Source organism: Myxine glutinosa, chromosome 4 (genome assembly GCF_964187855.1).
Source record: "Myxine glutinosa chromosome 4, kmMyxGlut1.1, whole genome shotgun sequence".
Lineage (NCBI taxonomy): Eukaryota > Metazoa > Chordata > Myxini > Myxiniformes > Myxinidae > Myxine > Myxine glutinosa.
In genome coordinates this window covers 75,473,789-75,494,651 of record NC_136264.1, presented here as the reverse complement: position 1 = coordinate 75,494,651, position 20,863 = coordinate 75,473,789, and the positions used below count along the sequence as shown (strand labels likewise).

The following is a 20,863-nucleotide window of genomic DNA, read 5'->3' as shown; positions in this document are numbered from 1 at the left end:
ATGATTTTGTTTGCGCCGCGAGACGCTTCGGCTATTTGCTATTGGCTGCCACGATTTGCTCGGTTGCAATTGGCTGCCACGATTTGCTCGGTTGCAATTGGCTGCCACATTTTCACGTTTGCTATTGGCTGCCTCAAACCCATTCCCATTCGCTGAAGAATTAAGCCCCACCTCACGCTCCATCCATTGGTTGAAAGTTCATTCTCCCCTCTCCATTGGCTCAAATCTGAGCCCGATGTGATCCGCTCCGTAAGGGAAAGCTTCGTCCGCCTTCCCTTGCTCGTTTCTCCCACCAATATCTATCCCGAGCTCCTTTGGGCCTGTTCAGCGCTTCCTTTCACGTGAACAAGCAAAAGGCAAATCCTTGCCGAATATTTCCGTTTGTGTCCCGTAATATAAAAAATTCACAATTCCACTCACTATTCCATTTCAAAATTGGGTAGTTTGTCTTGGTGGGACAGAACTACATTTTTATTATATCACAGTCGTTGTACGTTATTTGTAAATAAAACATTATTGCGATATTGCAGGAACCGCACATTTGTCAATGAATCGAGAAACAGCAAATGGACGCAACAAAAGCTTGCTTGAAAGACGAACGTGCAATTGCGCAAACCCCGCAGAATGGTAATTCCATCGCCGAACACAAGCAGGAGATTAAATTATTTGGTTTCCAGAGCTCCGATCTGATGGCGTTGCCGGCGACATTTTGACCTCACTCGTCGGTCTGTTTGAGGACACGAGCATAGCGTCATCCACCGTCTACAAAACTCGAAACCGACAAATCCATTTTGTGCATTTATCTGTCAGAATGGATATGTTCAGAACTTGAGAGTAAAGAGAGTAAAGAAGAGGAGAGATCAAACGGTAATAAGGCAAGGGTCTTTCACTCAGTTGTTAATGTATGGAATGGTTCCTCCGGAAAGGTCGTGGCAGCAGAAACTACATTCGTCTAAATCGGAATGAGAGAAGTACCCGGAAATAATGTAGATCGAGACGTCTATGGATATTTGCAGAACTTCTTGGTCGCTTGAGCAAGGATGGGTCATTGTGAACACCATTGCGGATTGTTGGCTGTTGGGAGGGGGGAGAGGGAGGGGGGGAAAGGAGGGGGGGGAAAGGAGGGGGGGAGGGAGGGCGGGGGGGGGGGGAGAGGGACGGAGGGGGGGAAAGGAGGGGGGGATGAGGGGGGAGGGCGGGGGGGGGGGGGGAGAGGGAGGGCGGGGGGAAAGGAGGGGGGGAGAGGGAGGGGATAAGGGGGGCTCGCTCGTCAAGAGGTGGTGTATGGTCGATGTGATGTTTCTCCCACAAAAACCGTTTTCGGAAAAAAGGAGTCCCCCCCTCCCTCACCCCCGGGATGAAAAACTCCCCCCTCCCCCCTCCACCACCCCCGGAAAGAAACAACTGATATACAAAAACATTTCTCATTTTTGATATAAATTTGTTTGGTGTTGATGAGGTGCAAGAATGACGGACCGAATGGACACCTGCTGGGTCTAAATTCCTTGCGCACCTTGAACTGTCAAGGCTGGAAAAAAGCCAACGTGGAGATACCTGCGATGACCCCACTCTCACGCATTGTTGTTTTCCAGGTTATTATTGTGCATTAAGTGCAAAGTACATAATCATCGAATGTTCTGTATTTGGCTTGGAAGTGACAGAACGCCATGATTTGTACACAAAAAGAGAAATCCAAATAACTTTACTGAATTTTATACGAAGGTGACGAATTTAGTTATTTTGAAGGGAAATTCGGATCAAGAATGATACACGCCCACTTTTCATCTAACCAATGACTGAGCATGAGGTTGTGTACTCCACCTCTGAACGCTTTGTGATCCAGATATTTGCATATGAACCCTTTATAAGAGGGAATCGTTCACACTCGTCTTCTTATTCTTTCTCTGAAGGTTCATATTTAACTGGTTCAATATCGACTCGTCATGCCTACGGATCAGCCCAAGCAAGTGGCAGCAAAGAAGGGTTCGAAGAAAACCGTTTCCAAAGCGACTCGGAAGGGTCCCGGTAAACGGCGTCATCGCAGAAAGGAAAGCTACGCCATTTACATCTACAAGGTGCTGAAACAAGTTCACCCCGATACGGGTGTTTCTTCCAAAGCGATGAGCATCATGAATTCCTTCGTTAATGACATCTTTGAGCGCATCGCATCCGAAGCATCTCGTCTGGCGCATTACAACAAGCGCTCCACCATCACATCGCGGGAGATCCAGACGGCAGTGCGTCTGCTCCTTCCCGGGGAGTTGGCCAAGCACGCCGTGTCCGAAGGTACAAAGGCCGTGACCAAGTACACCAGCTCCAAGTGAGCTCGGACTCGTTTCTCGAGTTCATCCCCAAACGGCTCTTTTCAGAGCCACTCAATGTTTCTCTAATGGAGTGCGACTTTTCCTCTTCGTGTCCTTCCTTGGTGAAAGAACCACGTGATGTTATCTGTAATGAGAAATGTGGTTCATATTAATGTGCAGGTCAGGTAATCATCAACATTGTACTGAAGTAAAAAGTAGTCCTGTTTAAACTTCCAATTATTCCATGGATCGGGTTGGTATTTGTCATGACTTGGCACATAATTTATTGTGAGGTAGGTATGTTTCTTGGGTAGTCAGGATTAAAAACTTTTTTTTACGGGTACATGGACACGTGTGTCAAAACTGCAAATGCCAACACAGAGCACAGAGAGCAGAATCTCCCAGTAATCCTTTTTTATTTATTTCCCCATACATTAGCCATCACAGCAGAGATTGGTATTGCCGTCAGCGAAGAGACGGGTGTTATATTCTCGAATATCTGAACTGATGGGGCAGTTACCACGAACTCAGAAAATCTATTGTTCCATTTCTCAGTTACTCTTTGACGAAACAGCTCTTTCGTAGAGCCATGTGTTGCGTGCTCCTCCCCAACCCCCGGTCACGGTGTACCTCCGAGCCCCGAGAGGAGTCACGGCAGAAAAATGTGTTATTCTGTATGTCAAAGATCAATGTTGAAGCCACACCAATTGTTACCAACACACAAGTATGAAGATCACACAAGAATAACAGTACAACAATAATAGTAATCAAAAGTACAATCAATATATATCCTATGATGGTACCATCAGTTTCGTAATATATAACTCACTGTGCTCCAAGTGAGTGAAACAAGAACATTCCCAATGTCTTTCCCTGCTTCAAACCAAAGTTGATTTCGGTTTCAAGCCAAAGTCGAGCCGCTCCAGCGATCGTCAGAACGATGTCTAATCGAGACCAGAATCCCGTTCGGATGACAGTCACAGCGATGCAGCCAAAGCTGCGCAAAGGCGCCCTCATGGCGACTGGGAAATCCAAAGGCGCTCTCCAGGTGACTGGGAAATCACACCCTCGGGTATGGACGTTTCACGGCTGTCGGCGAACCGCAAATTAACCTACAAAATCCACGTTGCACACACCAGATAAATGTCTGAATGCAGTGAAAACAGCTGAAGCGAAGCCAAGAAAACCTTGCGCGACGCGCAAAGCACGCGAGTCAAAATGGCCGACAGCCCGTACTTGAGACGTCACGGCCCGACGATTCTCTTCGGAATCGAGCGCAAAACCTGACACGCAGGTTGATCTGTCACAGCGATAACTCTGTCGCAGGAATCCCTTTCCTGGGAAACCCTAAAGTTCGCTTGTGACTCCAGTTCGCCAGCGTTTTCTCCAGAACTCGAAGCAGCTCCGCTTTCTTGTTGAACTCACTCGCTACACCTTCCTTTCCTCCTCTTCCTCTTCTTCGTCGTCCGGTTCCGGTTTCATTTAAAACATTAACTTTTTACCTTTTGAAAATAGCAATATCTATTTCCCTTAAACGACAACAATAATAGTACATGGAATCAAAAATGTTTACAGTGGATGAAAACCACAACAACCGAAGTGACGAATCCGTAACACGTGTAACTGTTCTCCGGAAACAACTTTCAGTTCAGAGTGTCGCCTCTAATTGCCCGACACATCACTGCAACAAAGTGCTCGGGATCCTTGGCTTTTAAGCTTCTAATAATCTTTCAGACTTCAATATCTGACCGTTTCACCTCGTGAAAATTAAAGTAATAAACAGAGCTGTCTCAATTGCATTGCTGGTGCCACAGAATACATGATACAAAGTTCAACACGCCTGAAGCTCTTTCATGAACGAGTTGGTGGCTCTGAAAAGAGCCGTTTTGTTGTTGTGGCTGTTGATGAACACCACCCCCAGAATGTTTAACCACCGAAACCGTAGAGCGTACGGCCCTGCCGCTTCAAAGCGTACACCACATCCATGGCAGTAACGGTCTTGCCCATCTCAACATCGCGGATCACATTTTCCAGGAACACCTTGAGAACTCCACAGGTTTCCTCGTAGATGAGACCCGAGATGCGCTTTACCCCACCACGACGAGCAAGGCGACGAATAGCAGGCTTTGTGATTCCCTGGATGTTATCACGCAGTACTTTGCGATGACGTTTCGCACCTCCTTTACCGAGACCCTTTCCACCTTTACCACGTCCAGACATGACACCAACGTTTGATTCGACGACTTCGACGACACACGACACCCGACACACGAAGCCCGAGAACGTGTCCGAGTAAGCAATGTTCTGCCAAAGAAGCTCTTTCCTCTGCAATGTCGGCCCGTGTGAAGATGGTGAAATATGTAGAGAAACACAATGTGTTTCTCGCCGTGCGCAATGCGCAGGGAGTCATCGTTCATGTGAATAACAGAGCTCAAAGTGATGTGAGAAATACAAACGGATACGAGGAACCATAGTTTTCCGAGAGCCGACGTTGATTTCTACCACGTCCGCTCCTCCACGCCATCACTTTTACATCGAACTGTTAAAATTCCATCATTCATGTGTGTGTGCAATATGATGACAATATGTTTATAATGTTGGGGTTCGAGGAACCGACTCCGAAGGCAATTTAAACCAACATACAGGTCACTTAGTTAGTTATACTAATAGTATAAGACCAGAGTATTCCCATCCCTTTGTGTCGTTGGTTGATTGTGCTGGAATGCGTTGGTGAGGGTTCGGGAGGTTTTTCCCCTTTTTCTCCCCTATTTCCTTGGGGGTAATTGTGCACTGCGTACGGGCTTCGTGGTGTGCGATGTGCAACACGTGCGCTGGCTCATTTGCATATCACGCCAAAACCTAGTTTGAATCACGCGCCAAGACTAAACTTCCACCTTGCTTAACTCCACCACAATCTTCTTTTAAAACCCACAATTATTACACAACCTTTAACATTTATTGGTACCCATTTTTATTTCCCCTTGGTTTTTATTTCACGTTAGATTACATTGCATCAAATTTATTAGGCATGCTGTTTATCACTCCAAGACCGCAAAACACCACCAAAACTATCACTTTTTAAGTTATGTACTTATCCCTAAAAATGTATACTTATAAAAAACGTCGATTCTTACTTACATTGTGTTTGTAACTCTGTCATGTTGAACTGTAGCTTTGCAAGTGAAATTCTGACATTTTGCTCGATCTGGTCTGCACATTTCGCTAATTTCCTGTTTGATTTTCACTTTTATAGAATGGCTGTGGTTGTTGCTGTTTTTTGTGGTTGCTGTTGTTGTGCCGTGTTGAAATTTGTGGACAATTCGACTGTTCTCTTTAGGGACTACGTAGCTGCGGGACAACTCACCTTGTATTTACATTTTTAGAAGTACCTCGAGGTGCTCCGCACGAAATGAAAACAAATCTGGTGAAAACGGATGTTTGAAACAGTAAGTTTAATAGCTGGAATGATTTTCAATTTTGTTTGATTGCCAGGCAGGCAGACAGAGTAAACTTATTCTCTCACTCCTCTCTCCGCATGTGCGATTGGTACGCATTCAGAGCCAGTACATGGTAAAACGGCAAACTTGCCTTCGGATTCAAATCGAAAAATGTAACATTCAATTTAAATAACTTGTTTCTCGATAATAAAGCAATTGCTCAACCTCGTTGCTTCACTTTGCGTGTGCAACTTAACTACTAAAGCCTGAATCTAAAGGTACTTAAAAAGAAAACTGGGGAAACATTTCTGTCTTCTGAATGGATTCAAAGTTTAAAGAATGCTATCATAGAAAGGGTATCATATGCAAATATGTGGATCACAGAGAGTTTGGAGGCGGAGAACATATCCTGATGTTCAGCTATTGGATGGATAAAAGATAGGCGTGTGTGATTCCTGATCCGACTTCACCCTTAAAATATCCCAATTCGCACCATGACTTTCAGTCACTTTGAGGTTATTCAGATATCGGTTCTTCTCTACAAATCATGTCGGGACGTGGTAAAGGTGGTGGAAAGGCTCGTGCTCGTGCTAAGGCAAAGACGCGTTCTTCCCGTGCTGGACTACAGTTTCCCGTAGGTCGTGTCCACAGACATCTTCGCAAAGGCAATTATGCCAAGCGCGTCGGTGCCGGCGCTCCCGTCTATCTGGCGGCTGTGCTCGAGTACCTGTCTGCAGAGATCCTGGAGCTCGCCGGTAACGCTGCACGAGATAACAAGAAATCGCGCATCATCCCGCGTCATTTGCAGCTCGCCATCCGCAACGATGAGGAGCTGAACAAACTGCTGGGCAGGGTGACGATCGCGCAAGGTGGTGTACTGCCGAACATCCAGGCTGTGCTGCTCCCCAAGAAGAGCAAGGGAACGTAAACGGCTTCGCCTCACACAAAGCCCAAGAGTTCTTCAGCTCTCCCACAACGGCTCTTTTCAGAGCCACTCAAACCTTTGCGAAAGCAGCATCAGCGATACACGATACGTGTTTTACACAAAACTCTGCTGTGTGTTTTTTATCAAAACTCATTTTTACAAACAACATAAAAATCGTGTAATATCACAAAAATGCATTATTTACAAAGACTGCAGTTCCTGAATATAAAACTTTATTTCCGGCGACACCACCTCCACAAACTACCAAATTTTGAAATCAAATCGTGAGTAGAATTGTGAAATTTTTAGTATTGCGAGACAAACACTCGCCATTATTCGGCAAGGATATGCCTTTTGCTTCTTCACGTTCAAAGAAATGCTCAACAGGCCCAAGAGCTCAGCTTCAGGATATTGATGGGAGAAACGAGCAAGGGAGGGCGGACGGAGCTTTCCCTCGGGGAGCGGATCACATCGGGCTCGGATTTCAGCCAATGGAGAGGGAAGGGTGAAGTTTCGACTCGTGGAAAGAGCTTAAGGTGGGGCTTAATTCTTCAACGAATGGGAGTGTTTGAGGCAGCCAATAACAAATGTGCAAAATATGCCAGCCAATAGCGAACGGCGGAAGCGTCTCGCAGTGCAAATAAAATCATACCGCGCATTTCTAATCTCATTTGCTGTTTTGTTTTGTGTTGATCTTTGCCGGTCACGATGGCTCGAACGAAGCAAACCGCCCGTAAATCGACTGGTGGCAAAGCTCCCCGAAAGCAGTTGGCGACGAAGGCGGCACGGAAAAGTGCTCCAGCCACCGGTGGCGTGAAAAAGCCGCATCGTTACCGTCCAGGAACTGTGGCGCTGCGCGAGATTCGGCGCTACCAAAAGTCCACAGAGCTGCTCATTCGCAAGCTGCCGTTTCAGCGCCTGGTCCGTGAAATCGCACAGGATTTCAAGACCGATTTGCGATTCCAGAGCTCCGCAGTGATGGCGCTGCAGGAGGCGAGCGAGGCCTACCTCGTTGGGCTGTTTGAGGACACTAATTTGTGCGCGATTCACGCCAAACGTGTCACCATCATGCCCAAGGACATCCAGCTGGCACGACGTATCCGCGGGGAGCGAGCTTAACCCGCTGATCCAAGGTCTTGTGCACACCTTCCGCACCACACCACCCAACGGCTCTTTTCAGAGCCACAACACCTTTCTTGAAAGTGTAATCGACCTTTCACCGAACTCTCCACCTATCTCTACCTTTTGTGCATGTATAATGTGTATATGGGTGGGAAGGAAATACGTTTTGTGATTCCCTTTTTTTGAAGACAAAGGGAAACGTTGAACAAGACGGTGGAGTTTCGTTGTCTTCAGGGAATGGGGTTTCACAATGTTTCAATGAAACCATAGGATTAATAAGTGACAATTGCTGGGGATCATGTGTCGTGTCGCTTGCAAGGTGGTTCATGTTAAAATACACATTTTTCATTTTAACCATAACATGTATAATTTGACCCGTTCATCTCCACAAACCCAAAATAATATGAACCCTGCTATCATCGCATTTGTGGTGCCAAAGAATACAGAGTTCAAGTCGCCTGAAACTCCTTCATGAACGAGGTGGTGGCTCTGAAAAGAGCCGTTTTGTTGTTGAAGATGTTGATGAACACCACCCCCAGAATGTTTAACCACCGAAACCGTAAAGTGTACGGCCCTGGCGCTTCAAAGCGTACACCACATCCATGGCAGTAACGGTCTTGCGCTTGGCGTGCTCCGTGTAGGTAACAGCATCGCGGATCACATTTTCCAGGAACACCTTGAGAACTCCACGGGTTTCTTCGTAGATGAGACCCGAGATGCGTTTCACCCCACCACGGCGAGCAAGGCGACGAATAGCAGGCTTTGTGATTCCCTGGATGTTATCTCGCAGAACCTTGCGATGACGTTTAGCACCTCCTTTGCCAAGACCTTTTCCACCTTTCCCACGTCCAGACATAACCACACCGTTTGATTCCAAACCCAAATAAGCTAAACGACAAGCGTTCGCGTGTTTATATGGATGATTGTGGTTCTGAGGCTTTATATTTGTGGAGAGATCGACGTTGTCATTTGCCCTTTAACTTTTGCACTTTGCCTCCCATATTTAATTATTTCCTTGATAAGAAAGGGTGCCTGCTTGGTTATTTATACCACGTCCGCGCGTGTGCTCTTTGCCTTTTCACCTCTTGCTGCGCGTGCGCACGTTGTCCTCACGCTTTCACAATGTCCAACTGCACTCGCTCTTGTGGTCCCTTCGCTTTCGCTCAAAGAAACACAGAATCTTGTCAAATGAGGGTGAAGTTAGGCAGTAATTTACGACGATTTCATTCTGAACACAACTGCAGAACTTTGTCAAAATAAACAACAAACGCAAACATCCCCGAAGTTATAAATACGCTGCAAAGGTATCAAGTAATGGAAGGATCGATATTTTCATGATCGATATTTCAATTTTAAATTTCAAGAGAATTTAATACGACCCTTTTTGCCGGACTTTAACCTCGTTGAACCACCGTCCATTGTAAATGTCATTTAATTAAGGTTCAAACAATGAATTCTCGTGACGTTCAAACAGTAAACAGCACAACATTTCGCTGTTATCACGAAGCTTTACTTTAACGCGTGGAAGATCTTTGAAGTTGCTGCATGGAAGACCTTGCACCTCTCTTGGACGACAGGGGATTAATTCAACCAGTCAAGTAAGTGTCAATGAGATGTCACAACAGTTTCCTTTACAACACCTGGATGCATCCAGAACATCACACGAAGCACGACACAAAAACATGGGAGAAACCGGGTCGACGATTTTATTCGCGTTTGGATTTAATAAAACGTTCGAAGCATTGCTTACACCCGTTTGCTGTTGGTAACCAAGTATATTCACATTTGTGATGGTCCATGCCAAGATGACCTCGACACAAACCTCCAAAAAGGAGTTTTTCCTGTTTCATTGCCTTGCAAAGGTGGATGCAGACAGGTGCACATTTCACCATGAACTTTGTGAGGTTTAAGTCGGGTCAAAGAAAATATTTCACTCTTCAAAAACAGATTCTGAGCAGAGAAACCCCTTGGGCGAAGCCCGAGAACGTGTTCGAGTAAGCAATGTTCTGTCAAAGCAGATCGTCCATCTGCCGTGTCTGGCCGTGGAATGCGGCGAAAGCGCCAGATATTAGAAAAGATGCTTCTCTCCGTTTGCCGGGATGTTCTTGTACCTGAAACGATTGTGCGCATTGCGCATGGAGTTAACGTTCATGTGAATAACAAAGCTCAAATTGACGCAGGAAACACAAACGGATACGGTGAACGACCCCATCGTTTCTGAACGCTGACGTTGATTTCTACCACGTCCGCTTCTTCACGCCATCACCATAACAGGCAACGTGATAATGCAACGCTTTATTTGTGAAACACTGAACTTCTTTTTCGATCTTCGTGTTACTTGTCATACTCTTGTTAGTGGGAAATGGCGGAGTCTGTTCCTGTTTCAGTAGCACCTTCAACTTCGCCCCCATCTGTCAAGCGAAGGAAGAATAAACCTGGCGCTTCCAAGACCCCGAAGAAGACTGACGGCACCCTTTCGGAAAAGATCATCAAGGTGGTGGGATCGAGCAAGGAGCGAAATGGTACGTCGCTTGTCGCCTTGAAAAAGGCCCTGGGGGCAGATGGCTACAATCTCCAACGGAATTCCGTTCGTATCAATTCGCCTGTGAAGAGGCTCGTTGCACGTGGAAATCTTGTGCAGACCAAGGGAACGGGCGCTGCTGGCTCTTTCAAACTGAACAAGGAGAAGAGTGCCAAAGTGAAGAAGAGCACCAGTCCCAGAAAAGTTGTGAAGATCACAATCAAGTCGAAAGCGGCCAAGAAAGCGACCAAAAAGCCAGCAGTGAAGAAGGTGGTGCGGAAGGTATCTCCCAAGAAACCGAAAAGATCTATCGCGGCCTCTTCGAAGCGATTCAGTAAGTCGCCTGCAAAGGTGAAGAAAAACGTGAAGAGGGTTCTGCCGAAGACTAAGGGAAAGATCAAGATGACGAAACCTAAGTCCAAGCTTGCAACCAAGGGGTTGAAGAACTAGAAGGCGACGCTCAAAAAGAAGTGAGAGGAAGAGAAGACGAGAACATCGAGGTGAAGTTTGTCTTGTTCCTCCTCGTCTCACTTGCCCAAAACCCACAACGGCTCTTTTCAGAGCCACCACCTCGTTCACCTAAAAGGAGCTGAACCGATGGTTCATAAAAACTACGTGCAGACATAATAGATATAACCTTTGTATGCATTATTTGATGAAGTGGTTTGTGAAAGCTTAAAAAACAAGAGCACAAGGTTCAAATTATTTGCAAGACCAACAAAAGTTGTTCCATATTCATTCATAACTTATTTATATCAAACAATGACCAAAGAATGGCAAGTCACGTGACTCAACACGCAATGTTAAATATGCAAAATTCAAAGTGTGTCATCACGACTACCATTACTTAGTATTTATCAAATTACTAATTTCTAAGATCACTTCGTAATTGACCCATTTGCCCCAATGTACAGGAACAATGTCCGACCAATAAATGAAACTTGCCCCATTTGACATTGACACACGTCGTTGACCATCCCCGTTTACCTGTAAACCCAGTGCCTCGTGTCTGGAAAAGCTCGTACATTGCACGATTCTTCGTCCTTCCTTTGCACGAAGTTTCCTCATTCGGAATCCAAATACAAAGTGCTCGCAGTATTTATGAACCGTACACAGTACTATGCATATACCTGCATCTCGTCAACATATGAGCCCAACTAATTCAGACGTCGATATTTCACTGAACCATCCTGAAGCCCCGTACCGATCCACCCAGCGCCCCCTGTCGAGTTCATCAAATCAATTCTGTGTGTCTTTATCTTTTCCAAGTCTTTGTTAAAAACAAAACAAAATGCTTCATAAAACACGTCTCTGCATCTCTTTCTGACCCGTGTACACAATACACACACAAAAAGTCGTGACATGTGGCGAGTTCGGTGAATGGTCGATCACACTTTCAAGAAAGGTGTTGTGGCTCTGAAAAGAGCCGTTGGGTGGTGTGGTGCAGAAGCTGTGCACAATACCTTGGACGAGCGACTTGAGGTCGCTCCCCGGCCCCCGCGGATCCGTCGTGCCACCTTGGCGTGTCCTTGGGCACGATGGTGACACGTTTGGCGCGAATCGCCAAGGTTCAAAAGGTCAAAGTTCAAAGTTCTAACGATTCTGTCTCATATGCAAATATTTGGATCACAGAGAGTTTGGAGGCGGAATCCACAACCTGATGTTCAGCCATTGGATGGATAAAATGTGGGCGTGTACGATTCCTGGTCCGACTTCACCCTTAAAACAACTCAATTCGCACCATGACTTTCAGTCACAGTAAGGTTGTTTAGATATCGGTTCATTGCTACGAATCATGTCGGGACGTGGTAAAGGTGGTGGAAAGACTCGTGCTAAGGCAAAGACTCGTTCTTCCCGTGCTGGGCTGCAGTTTCCCGTGGGTCGTGTCCACAGACATCTTCGCAAAGGCAACTACGCCAAGCGCGTCGGTGCCGGCGCTCCCGTCTATCTGGCGGCTGTGCTCGAGTACTTGTCTGCAGAGATCCTGGAGCTCGCCGGTAACGCTGCACGAGATAACAAGAAATCGCGCATCATCCCGCGTCATTTGCAGCTCGCCATCCGCAACGATGAGGAGCTGAACAAACTGCTGGGCGGGGTGACGATCGCGCAAGGTGGTGTACTGCCGAACATCCAGGCCGTGCTGCTCCCCAAGAAAAGCCAGGGCAAGTAAACGGCTCCGCCTCACAAGAGTTCTTCAGCTCTCCCACAACGGCTCTTTTCAGAGCCACTCAAACCTTTCCGAAAGCAGCATCAGCGATACACGATCCGTGTTTTACACAAAACTCTGCTGTGTGTTGAAAAACCCGACACGGTTCTTTCTCGTTTCCTTTACATTTCAAAACCACATACAGAACTTTGAACTTTATGAATTTCACTTATTAATTTTCATTTTTTAATGCCCAATAATTATGAACTTTGCCCTTCGGCATCAATCATTCATGCATCTCGTCATCACAGAAGCCCCAATCATTGTCCGTCTTGTCGGGTAGATTTTGTCGTATTTTGACGACACAGAGAGTTGCAGCACAGTCACAGTGTGATACAAAAGAGCAGGAATGAGTGTGTTCAAGGGTAGAAACAGAAAAGGAATAAAGCAAAAGGGGTTAGAGGAGGAGGGGTGGGGGCGGGGTGTGAGACTCAATAACTAAGAAAAAAGGGTGCTTGGGGTTATAAAAGGTACTTCTGCATTGGCATTTTCCAGTCTTTATTAACTGTTAAAATTTTGAACAAAAATTAATTCTGACATTTGCATTCACAAAATAAGGGGATGTTTATGGGTTCTGGAAGCGCCAGTTTTATTACTGGCTCGTTTGAGAAACGAGGTCGAAAGTGCTCTCGGAAGGGGAACAGTCTCCACCATTTCACACCGAATAGAGTGAGGAGGAAGACGAGAATCCAAAATCAATGCAGTATTGTACAAACTACACATCGTCTCGTCACGCCGCCGATGTTATTGTGACGGGAGAAGCGGACGTGGTGGAAATAGACGTCGGCAATCGGAATCGATGAGAAGTGTTCTTTTGTTTCCGTTTGTTTCTCGCCTCACTTTGAGCTCCGTAATTAACGTGAACGATACATCCATGCGCAATGCGCACAGCATTCTCAGGTACAAGCACGTGCTGGTGAAAGGCGAGAAGCACATTTTCAATCCTCTGCACATTTCACCATCTTCCACGGGCCGACACTGTAGATGGAAGAGCTGCTTTGACACAACATTGCATTGCTTACTCGGTCGGATACGTTCTCGGGCTTCCCCCAAGGAGCTTCATTACTCAGGCTCATTTTCACGACGTAAATCTATTCTTAGACCAAACTTAAACGTTAAAATTTTCATTGTGAAATGTGCACCTGTCTGTAGCCATCTTTGCAAGGCAGTCAAGCAAACAAGAAGAACAATCAGCTTTTACGAGGCTCATGTTGATGTTGAGGCAACCTGAGCAATGCGCATGGACCAGCATGAGAGTGAAAATGCTTGGTCACGAACAGCACACGGCTCTAAACAATGCTTTGAATGTTTTTTTTTCAATCGAAACGTCACAGTCATCGAGCTTGTATCGTGCTTCGTCTGATGTACCGTTTCCATCCCGGCCTTGTCAACGAAACTATTGCGATGTCTCATTCACAATGAGCTGCTCAAATTCATCACCTGTCGTCCAAGGTAGCGCAATGATGGAGAAACTTCAAGCATTCATTGTGTTTGAACCGCAATGAAATGACATTCGAAAGAGAAATTTTAAACGAGGCCACAATCGAGGGTTCATCGAGGTTAAAGTTGGCTCGCGGACAAATTTTTTACTTGACATCAAATCCAAACTGGCATCAAAATATCGTACGATGACGATGCTTTTGAAGCTGATTTCCAACTTCGGTGATGTGAGCGCGCGTTGTTATTTGCCAAAGTTCTGCAGTTCAAGTTGTGTTCAGAATTAAATCGTCGTTAATTTTGCAAAACTTAAACCTCATTTGACAGGATTATGTGTTTACTTGAGTGAAAGCGATGGGATCGGAAAAGCCAGTACAGTTGCAGATTGTCAAAACGAAAGGACGACGTGCGCATGCGCGGAAAGTGGGGTGAAAAGGTAAAAGGCACGAAGGGCACACGCGGACGTGGTAGAAATCACCAAAGGAAAACGCAGTGAAAATAATTAAATGTCGGAGGAATCGTGGAAGGGTCAAAGAGCAAATGGTAATATCGAGTTCCCACCAATAGAAAGCCTCAGTATCACCACCAAAAAGACACACGAACGCCCGTTTCGTTTATTCACCTTTGGATTCAACTCCCATCATCATGTCTGGACGTGGTAAAGGTGGAAAGGGTCGTGGAAAAGGAGGTGCTAAACGTCATCGCAAGGTACTGCATGATAACATCCAGGGAATCACAAAGCTGAGAGTTTATTAAAGATTATTGCATATTGTAAAATCGTAAGGACAACGCACGCATGCGCGGCAGAGAGGTGCAAAGAGCACACGCGCGGACGTGGCGGAAATCACCAAGGCAGCACCCTTTCTCGTCGAGAAAATAATTAAATGGAGGAGGCAAAGTTTCAAGGTTGAGCAAATCGTCATATCGAGCTCTCCACCAATATGAAGCCTTGGTACCAACACCATCGGTATCGACACGCGTGTGCTCGTTCGTTTGGTTAAATTGGGGTTTTGATCGAAACGCTCATTATGTCTGGACGTGGTAAAGGTGGAAAAGGTCTCGGTAAAGGTGGTGCGAAACGTCATCGCAAGGTGCTGCGTCATAACATCCAGGGAATCACAAAGCCTGCTATTCGTCGCCTTGCTCGTGGTGGTGGGGTAAAGCGCATCTCAGGTCTCATCTACGAAGAAACCCGGGGAGTTCTCAAGGTGTTCTATTCCTGGAAAATGTTATCCGCGATGCTGTTACCGCCACGGAGCACGCCAAGCGAAAGACCGTCACTGCCATGGATGTGGTGTACGCTTTGAAGCGCCGGGGCCGTACCCTCTACGGTTTCGGTGGTTAAACATTTTGGTGGTGGTGTTCAACAGCTACAACAAAACTGCTCTTTTCAGAGCCACCAACTCATTCATGAAAGAGCTTCAGGCGACTTGAACAACTTTCCTTTATGTATTATTTGGCACCAGAAATGCAATGTTGAGAGCAGGGTTTGTATTATTATTTTGGGTTTGAGGAGATGAACGGGTCAAATTATACATGTTATGGTTAAAATAAAAAAATGTGAATTTTAACATGAACCACCTTGCAAGCGACATTACACATGATCTCCAACAATTGTCACTTCTCAATCCTGTGGAGGTTTCATTGAAACATTGTGAAACCCCATTCCCTGAAGACAGTCAACCACCACCGTCTTGTTCAACGTTTCCCTCTCAGTCTTCATAAAAAAAGTCAAAACAAAACGTATTTCCTTCAAGCCCGTAAGTAGATGATAAATGTTGTTCCTGGGACAAACCCATTTAACATGAGAAATCCCTATCTAATGTCGTTTACCCCCCTGTCTTTTCCCACTTTTGGAAAACACCCCTATTAATCCAAAAGACTCTATGAGCCTTTTGGCCTTTTGAACCATGAGCTTATTGGCCTTATGAGCCAATTAATCGACTTGGGCTAATACATAATGAAGATATTTTAATTGAGCTAGGGCTGAATGGTAAACCCATCTTGATGTCCCAGGCTGAACACTAACAGCTTGGAACAAATCCTTCATTGAACCTCCAAATCTCCATTCACTTACATGTAAATTTTCCTCTCACCATCACTTTTCTTCATTTCCCCTTAACACCTCTATTCCTGACCCCCTTGGTCTTATGGGCCTTTTACTCATACTATCAATGATCATTGTTGTTTAGTAGACCACTGAAACAATGATCCTACAAATATTTGTTTATGTGTGGGAAATAATTTAATTCTCCTCCAACTTCCATCACCATCTAATCCATTAACAAAGTATATGTTTGAGTTTGGTTCTTTATCAAGATATTTTAACTGAGCTGAGATAAAATGATAAACCTCCCTCAATGTTCTTGTCTGAGCGCCTCCTGTGCCACACACCATTTTTAAATTAAAGTATATATTTTCCTGGCAACCATCAAAGTTTTTCGTCCACTCAAAAATATTTCCATCTTTTTTACCCAACTCACCAGTATTTAAATTAATTCTCTTATTTATTTTGTGAACTTTTTTGCCAGTTGCCTTTTCAATAAGTCTTATTTGATATTTTTCACATTCATTATGTTTTCCATTTATATACCAAGGTTGATTACACCTCCACTCTTTAGTCTGGTTGATACTTGTGTTACGTGGTCCCCTCGGTGACTACCTGGTCTCGGTGACCCCCGGACCGCGAGAGGAACTTCGCCAGAAAGTAATAGTATATATGCGCTTTCGCAACACAATCCCTATGAATTCCACCCAAGAGAAAACTGATGTTCAATGATATATTTCAAGGGTAATGATACCAAACAATTTCAATGATACAATCAAGGGTATATTCCCCGAGCAATCCACCATCCACAATTCACACTCAACAATCAATCAATCCCCTAGAGGTTTAAGATGGCCATCTTATATATGTGTGTCCCCTTTTGGTACTCACGACCCCCTTTTGGTCTCTGCCCCTCACAATGTCTCTGGGCCCCTCCTGACCAAGATGATGGTCGGCGTCGCCGCACTCGGGCGGTGGAACGAACCCCGGGTGGACGTGTTTCCACCGGGCAGGTATCGTACCAGGCACCACGGCTGCAGCCTCTCGTGGCCACGCGAAGCGGGTACGGTAAAGCAAGCCAAAAGCCCCAGCCGCTTGCAACGCGTGTTAGGCCCCAACGTGCGACCCGTACGCGTCTTTTTAGACGGTGCCGCGAACGGTGCCAGACGCGGGGTCGGTGCACGGCCCCACGTCAACTTGACGTCTCCACCGGGTAGGTACACGTCCCGGTAACTCCTCTCGCCAGACGGGCTTCGGAACGCCGCTTTTCCACGCGGCGCAAGGTCGATCCCACCTTTCGTCGGAGCGGGGCGAGGAAGAAGAAGCCTCGTCGCTTTTCTTCCTCGTGTCTTTTCCTCTTCCGTTTCCGGCCTCTTTTTCAGAAGGGCTCCTGACCCTCCAACCACAACAACCCTTCATCGACTACACATTGATAAGCAAAGACCTGAATGGTAATTCACAAACATTCACATAAATATGTAACACTCCCCCCCTTCACGAAAGAAAGTTTGAACCCAGAGAAAACTTTCTTTGCCGGCCAATTTGGAGAAACAAACCAGATAACTCAACCCCCCCCCCCCCCCCCCCCCCAGATTACTCACTCTGGACTAAGCACCAGCAACGACATTGTCCCTGCCCTTTACATGTTCAATTTCCCGTTGGACTCCTGCCAAGCCAAACTCCACCTCATGACCCTCTGACTTTGACCGTCAGTTTCTTGTGAATGAAGGTTAAGGGGTTGATCAAAGATCCAAAGTTAAGCAACTCGATAGCACTTTTTCCGGGAGGCCAAGCTGAGTATTCACTACATGGATGCCTTTAGGAACGTGGAGTTCACGGTTAGTCCGTGCAGGAAAGTTCTCTACTAGGGCGCCTTGAGGAACGTGGAGTTCACGGTTAGTCCGTGCATGAAAGTTCACTACATGGACGCCTTTAGGAACGGCGTTCACGGTTAATCCGTGTAGGAATCTTGGCTCGGCCGCTCCGCCGCATTCAGTGCTTCAACTTCTCAGAACTTCCCTAATAATTATGGTGGGACCACTTGCCCTGTAGTCCCATGAATAGCGCTCTCCTTCTCGGCCACTACTTTGACAATCCTTCCTTCGGGAGCTGCCGTAACTCAGGGAGCCTCCATAATAATATTGATTGCGGCCACCACCAAAACTACCGCCCAGTTGTCCTCTCCTGTAGACCTCTCGACGCCTACGAAATGCCTTCCCTACTGTTATGGTCCGACCCTCCAAATCCTTGCCATTCCAATTCTTCTCTGCCTCTCTGGCGTCTTTTGTGCTGGCAAACGTGACAAAGCCGAACCCTCTTGACTGTTGCGTTTCCCTGTCTCTTACCAACCGCACTTCCACCAGCGGCCCATACCTGTTGAAGACAGAGGTCAGAACTTCTTCCTCTGTTTTGAAGTTCAGTCCCCCTACAAATAACTTGGCACTTTTGTCGCCATCCCGAGCTGGTGTGGTGTTATTTTCCCTGCTGGGCTCTTTACCAACCCTCAGGTTACCATAAACTCGACCCCCGGCCAAATCATTCCCGATAACCACAGATACACCCTCTACAGGAAGCGTGGCTTGTAAACCGACGGTGACCGGTCCTGACACCAAATCGGACTCCAAATGGATGACATGAAGTGGAGCACTAACACCGCCCCCGATCCCCTGTAAACGAACACTATCCCCCGTTGCCGTCTCCTCGGACCATGGCAAAATGCCTTCAAGCATTAAAGATTGATGTGCTCCTGTGTCCCTCAATATCCTAACCGGTCTCCGGTTAGTCGAGGCTCCATCCCGTGACACAAACCCCTCTGAAATAAATGGTTGGTAACCCTTTTGATGGCGATTTCTCACAATGGCCATTGCATTTGGAGTCGTAATAGTCGGACTCCGCTCTGGGTCTTCCCTTTTCATGCGGTAACAACTGGACATCAAGTGTCCAGGTTTCTTGCAAAAAGCGCAAGTAGGCCCGGAGGAAAAACTCGTGGTCTGCCTCGGGCCCCCCGAACTATAAGTTTGTCTTGGGCCCGCATCCCTCTGATTTCGAACAGGTGGGGTATCCGCGTTGTCCCCATACTCCTCTCGAGGCCGCCGCCATGTATTGTCGTTCTCCGCACCTGCTGTTCCCCACCTCCCCTGCGGAGATCTAGGCGAGGAGTTAGGTTCGTGGACCCCTATTCGGTGGGTTAAAGCATAATCATCTGCCATGGTGGCTGCGTCCCACAACTTTGGTACTTTCTTTTCCTGCAGGTACACTTTGATGTCCTCGTGGACACACTGCTGAAATTCCTCCACCAGGATCAAGTCACGCAATGTTTCTAAGTCTTTCCCGACTCCTTTTGACTCACACCACCGATCAAACATGTTTTCTTTCACTCTGGCAAACTCCACATGGGTCTCACTCTCCCTCTTCCTGACATTCCTGAATTTTTGCCTGTAAGCTTCCGGAACCAACTCATAGGCCTTGAGGATGTGCTTCTTCAGTACCTCATAATCTGCACATTGGTCCATTGGTAGCGCCGAATAAATCTCTTGAGCTTTCCCCACCAGCACACTTTGCACTAGTATGGTCCAGGCCTCCTCCGGCCAGTTTAATTGTCGAGCCACTTTCTCAAAGTGTGGAAAAAATTTCGCGACTTCCTTTTCACTGAACGGTGGAACCAGCCTCACATGTCTGCCCACATCCCAGGTTTTCTGGTTAGGTGTCGACCCCGTCAGCGAGGGTGGTGCCTCTCCCCGTTCTCTCATTAACTCCAGCTCCTTGAATTTAATTTCTTGCTGAAGCTCCATGTCACGTTCCTTTAATTCCCTTTCTGCTTTTCTCTCCTCTGCTTCGAGTTCCCTTGCAGCTCTCCTCTCCTCTGCTTGTTTCTCTTCTCTCCTCTCTTCTGCTTTCCTTTCTTCTTCTTTTAACCTTTCCTGGAGTTCTCGTTCCACTCTCCTTTCCTCTGCTTGTTTCTCTTCTCTCCTCGCTTCTGCTTTCCTTTCTTCTTCTTTTAACCTTTCCTGGAGTTCTCGTTCCACTCTCCTTTCCTCTGCTTGTTTCTCTTCTCTCCTCTCTTCTGCTTTCCTTTCTTCTTCTGCTCTTTCCTTTTCTGCTTTCCTTTCCTCTTCTGCTCTTTCCTTTTCTGCTTTCCTTTCTTCTTCTTTGATCCGTTCCTGGCTCCGTAATTGCAACTCCAGTTTCCGGAGCTCAACGTCTTCTGGTTCTTCGGGTAGCCACTCCCAGGCTAACTCGTCCCATGTTCCTAATCCCACCATAGATTGTATCACCGTGGCCTGCAACTCTGCCTTCCTCAAATTAGTTCGGACCTCAAAGTTAAAATGTTTGGCCAATTTCAAGAGGTCCGACTTTAGTAACGCTCGGAACTGTGCCTCACTCGGTGTTACCGCAAAGTTCTGTGCCACAAACGCCATGGTGACTATCGTTAACACCTGTTAACCTTCACCCAAGACTTTACCCCAATTTCCCCAAAAATTTTCCAATTAATACTTAATTAATAAATTTTAATTAATAAAAATATTATTTTATTATTTTATACAATTTTAGATCCCGGACGTAGACCCAATTGCGAATCCGCAAATCGTAATTTGGATGAGCCCCCAATTCTGTTACGTGGTCCCCTCGGTGACTACCTGGTCTCGGTGACCCCCGGACCGCGAGAGGAACTTCGCCAGAAAGTAATAGTATATATGCGCTTTCGCAACACAATCCCTATGAATTCCACCCAAGAGAAAACTGATGTTCAATGATATATTTCAAGGGTAATGATACCAAACAATTTCAATGATACAATCAAGGGTATATTCCCCGAGCAATCCACCATCCACAATTCACACTCAACAATCAATCAATCCCCTAGA

The 20,863-nt window shown here is 46.3% G+C and overlaps 6 protein-coding genes and 1 pseudogene across 6 annotated transcripts; 5 read left to right on the top strand and 2 right to left on the bottom strand.

The window, feature by feature from the left end:
- Window positions 1-1,874: 1,874 nt before the first annotated feature.
- LOC137426120 (histone H2B 1/2-like) lies at window positions 1,875-2,428 on the top strand. The gene has a single exon (XM_068114813.2). It carries the CDS (start codon window positions 1,944-1,946, stop codon window positions 2,322-2,324), a length of 381 nt encoding a protein of 126 aa, XP_067970914.2. The 5' UTR covers window positions 1,875-1,943; the 3' UTR covers window positions 2,325-2,428.
- Window positions 2,429-4,229: 1,801 nt separating this feature from the next.
- On the bottom strand, window positions 4,230-4,523 carry LOC137426119 (histone H4-like). Its single transcript, XM_068114812.2, has one exon. It carries the CDS (start codon window positions 4,521-4,523, stop codon window positions 4,230-4,232), a length of 294 nt encoding a protein of 97 aa, XP_067970913.2.
- Window positions 4,524-6,287: 1,764 nt separating this feature from the next.
- On the top strand, window positions 6,288-6,668 carry LOC137425880 (histone H2A, embryonic-like). Its single transcript, XM_068114605.2, has one exon. The coding sequence runs from the start codon at window positions 6,288-6,290 to the stop codon at window positions 6,666-6,668; it is 381 nt and encodes a 126-aa protein (XP_067970706.2).
- A 679-nt stretch (window positions 6,669-7,347) lies between these two features.
- On the top strand, window positions 7,348-7,784 carry LOC137426118 (histone H3). The gene has a single exon (XM_068114810.2). It carries the CDS (start codon window positions 7,374-7,376, stop codon window positions 7,782-7,784), a length of 411 nt encoding a protein of 136 aa, XP_067970911.1. The 5' UTR covers window positions 7,348-7,373.
- A 547-nt stretch (window positions 7,785-8,331) lies between these two features.
- LOC137426117 (histone H4) lies at window positions 8,332-8,643 on the bottom strand. The gene has a single exon (XM_068114809.1). It carries the CDS (start codon window positions 8,641-8,643, stop codon window positions 8,332-8,334), a length of 312 nt encoding a protein of 103 aa, XP_067970910.1.
- A 3,460-nt stretch (window positions 8,644-12,103) lies between these two features.
- Window positions 12,104-12,478, top strand: LOC144891609 (histone H2A type 1-like). Its single transcript, XM_078775235.1, has one exon. It carries the CDS (start codon window positions 12,104-12,106, stop codon window positions 12,476-12,478), a length of 375 nt encoding a protein of 124 aa, XP_078631361.1.
- A 2,501-nt stretch (window positions 12,479-14,979) lies between these two features.
- On the top strand, window positions 14,980-15,360 carry LOC137426116 (histone H4-like; annotated as a pseudogene).
- Window positions 15,361-20,863: the final 5,503 nt, after the last annotated feature.